Below are 3221 nucleotides of genomic sequence, written 5' to 3' on the forward strand. Positions count from 1 at the left end.
CTTTCTACCTGTTTAAAACTGTATGACTGTATTTCCTATACCACGAATTTGAGATGCAGTCTATTTCCGAAGGGTTCTGACATTTGGCCGAATATAATTATATATATTTTATTTTCTGCATGACCATTTCTACATAAAATGTGATACTGCTTTACAAAAGGAATTTAAATAAAGTCCCGTCGAAGGCTAAGCAAGCAAATGCCGGTCTTGATGCAGCTGATGATTCCAGCTTAGACCCGACACTCGCTTCGGCGTCACCTCTCGGGTTACACGAAAACGCGGAACTGACTTCTCCTTTACGTTCGTTATTCTCCAAGCTCCTTTGAAAACGTCTTTTTGTGCGTCTTCAGTGTAGAAAGATTTTGTTTTTAGTTTTACAATTCCTTCTAGAGGTGCCAAAGCCACGCCTTAATAATTCAAGACTACGTAAACTTGAAAAAGGACGATTCCTTTTTTTCCTGAAAACTATACTTGAGCGTCCCCTCTCCTCTGTGCTACAGCGCCCCCCCCCCCCCCTTCAATCCCGATCCTCAGGAAATTAACTTCTTTAAGACTCCGAGTGAGTGTCGTGCCTAGTGAAGTGTTGGCACGCCTCTTGAGAGCGGCTTCCCCGCCATCCAAGGCCCACCCCTAGCGGACGTCGAAAAGGTCATGGGGCAAGACAGTGTCTTGGAGGTCGCCGGCGCCTGCGACACCTCGTTACCTCGCGATCTGGCAACACATCCTCCTCATCGCAGGAGGAACAGTGCTATAAGGCCATATCAGCTTCTGTGTTAACGCATTTATCACACTGTGGGCTTGATAATACCATTCAAATCCTTATCGCAATTTCTGCTGCATTGCCTTAATCGTGACGATGCACTTCTCTTTATTAACGACAAATGGGCCTTAGTGGCTCAAGTGGAGCTGGTGTGGCTACAATGTGTCAACAATGTGCGGGCAGACTGAATTATCATGGTGATGTGCAAAACCTCGCACGCTTCCCTTATACTTAGATACTATTCTTTCTCCCTTTAGCAGAGAAAAATATATTCAAGAGATAATAATTCCTCTTTTCCTCCAACTTTATTTCCAGAACTGGGGAGGGCAGAAGTGCGCGGCTCAGACACCTTCGGCTGCGACTGCGAATCACATTCAGAGAACTGTGGGTTTGGATGCCTCCGCGCGCCTGGCCCTCCTGCTCAGCGCCGCAGGCAAGAGCCACGCTCAGAGGCCACTACAGCTTCTGCAGCCGCCTAGGAATGCACGGCTGAAAATTCGCTCAAGAGCGGAGACTATGACCAAAGACACTCGCGATCTTCTTCTCAGGACGAGAAAGCTCAAGTTGATCCTGTGGTGAGGCGCGCCAGAGCCTTCCGGCCGCGTCGAAAGCTCGGCCTCACGCGGGTCTCTTGGCGAGGCCCACAACGACGCTCCATCCAAGCGGTGCCCTCTGAGCTGCTCGCGGCTCTGCACTTCGTCTGAGACATTATCAAAGGACGAAATCGTGGCCACCGTGCGTAGTGTCACAGCGTTAAAAACTAGTGAAGTGATAAAAAACAGCGGACAAAGTCGACATCTTATAATATAAAACTGAACGCATATAAATCTGTATATCATATACCGTGATCAATATTCAAGCGTCGCTACTGCTGCATTTTCATAGCGCTCGCAACTCCAATTTTATTCCATTCTTCGAGCGCCATACTACCTGTCTTCAAGAACTGCCTTCCGGCCGGATCATCGCCGCCCTCGCCGCCAGCACTTCCGTCCACGCCAGGATCCTCGGCCCTCCCCGGCCCAGCCACGCCTCAGCCACCCGCGTCCTGCGTCGTCGGCCTCGGTGGCGGCCAACTCAACCACCCCGATCGCCTTCGAACTCACCATGAACACCTTCTCGCTCACGCTGCTCTGCATACTCTTTTTTGTGCTCTGCCTTCCGTACCAGGTTAGTCGGCTCCGGTTCCTAGCCGCCGACCTTGTATTAACCATGCATGGGCAACCGCATGAGCTACGGCCATGTGGATATGATACCAATGCTGTAAAAGTCATTATAACCGCAATCTTGATTACCACAATAAAAAAACAATCAAACAATAATAAGCATGAAATAAATATCATTTCTCACAGTATGAATGATATATTTTTACACTGTGCCTCCATTAATATGCCGCCAAGAATACTAGCATTATGCAGTACTCTATTTCCTGATTATAACTGAGCCTTAGATATATTTGTTCACGTGAAGCCCACTGCTCAGACGGTTCCGTTCTCCCCTAATATGGCTGAGACCACTCCACAGAGCGACGCCACTGGGTCTTCAGGGAAGTACACGTACTCGACGGCGGGCCTCTGGGGCCACAAGGTGCTGGCGTCGCCCGTGTGGGGCCACCCGCCCAAGATCTACCGCCACCGCCAGCCCACGCACACCGAGGAAGGAGTCCTCAAGAAGAGCCGCAGGTTGAACCACGGGGTAAGTGGCTTGGTCCAAGGGGAGGGGGGGCGGCTGAAGCCCAGGCTGGTGTGGGAGTTAAGTTATCACTAACTATAGTTTCTATAATTTCCCTTTACTGTGTCCCATGAGTCAATAAACACATACATCATCTGTCAATGAGGTCACTTCACAGATGTAATAATATGCGGTTGGGCCGGACAATCTTTGTGGAAGAGTTAAAGCCATATGAAAAAAGAAACAAGAAATATTTATGTGTTTGCCGTGCATTGTCGTCTTTGTAATTCCATTCGGACTGCGATGATCACATTTTTTACAAAGTGTATTTCGTCGATAAACTAATCTATAATCAATCACACGTGTGTTTCTTAAGCAACGTCGATATACAAATCTCATGAACCAAAAACATCACCGACAGCTCCCTTTCTGAAGCGAAAAAAGCTAGGCATCATGAGAGTATCCTTCTTACAAGACTGCCTGAGTATGAGGTTTTCGTTTGTGCAAGATCAAGTAAGTTCACAGAAACTACAAAAAAGTTCTCCAACTTCTCATATATTCATAATTAAGTAATCGATTTCGGTATCCTATGTAACATTCCTTTTTGACCATAAACATCTGTCTATGAAGTCATCTTTCTCTGGATTAGAAAGATGAATCTATTACTCGTATGAAAGACCAAGAGAACCTTGGTGAATCATGAAAAGTGAACCTAAGGTTCACACTGAGGCGGAAGTAAAACCCTCCAGCATCACCTTGGGCGGGCGTGGGGGGGACTCCAGCTGACGGGGGA

At 47.7% G+C, this 3221-nt stretch overlaps 2 protein-coding genes across 2 annotated transcripts in view; one reads left to right on the forward strand and one right to left on the reverse strand.

The window, feature by feature from the left end:
• LOC119581816 (procollagen-lysine,2-oxoglutarate 5-dioxygenase 1-like) overlaps positions 1-3221 on the reverse strand; it is a 123695-nt gene that overhangs the window by 42435 nt on the left and 78039 nt on the right. The gene's annotated exons all lie outside the window — the stretch shown is intronic.
• LOC119581817 (immunoglobulin domain-containing protein oig-4-like) overlaps positions 1-3221 on the forward strand; it is a 33465-nt gene that overhangs the window by 13799 nt on the left and 16445 nt on the right. The window contains exons 2-3 of the mRNA XM_037929948.1: positions 1076-1927; positions 2282-2452. Of these exons, the coding sequence (XP_037785876.1) occupies positions 1865-1927; positions 2282-2452 (234 nt within the window). The 5' untranslated portion in view covers positions 1076-1864. The remainder of the gene's footprint in view (positions 1-1075; positions 1928-2281; positions 2453-3221) is intronic.

This window comes from Penaeus monodon, chromosome 15 (genome assembly GCF_015228065.2).
Source record: "Penaeus monodon isolate SGIC_2016 chromosome 15, NSTDA_Pmon_1, whole genome shotgun sequence".
Taxonomy (NCBI): domain Eukaryota; kingdom Metazoa; phylum Arthropoda; class Malacostraca; order Decapoda; family Penaeidae; genus Penaeus; species Penaeus monodon.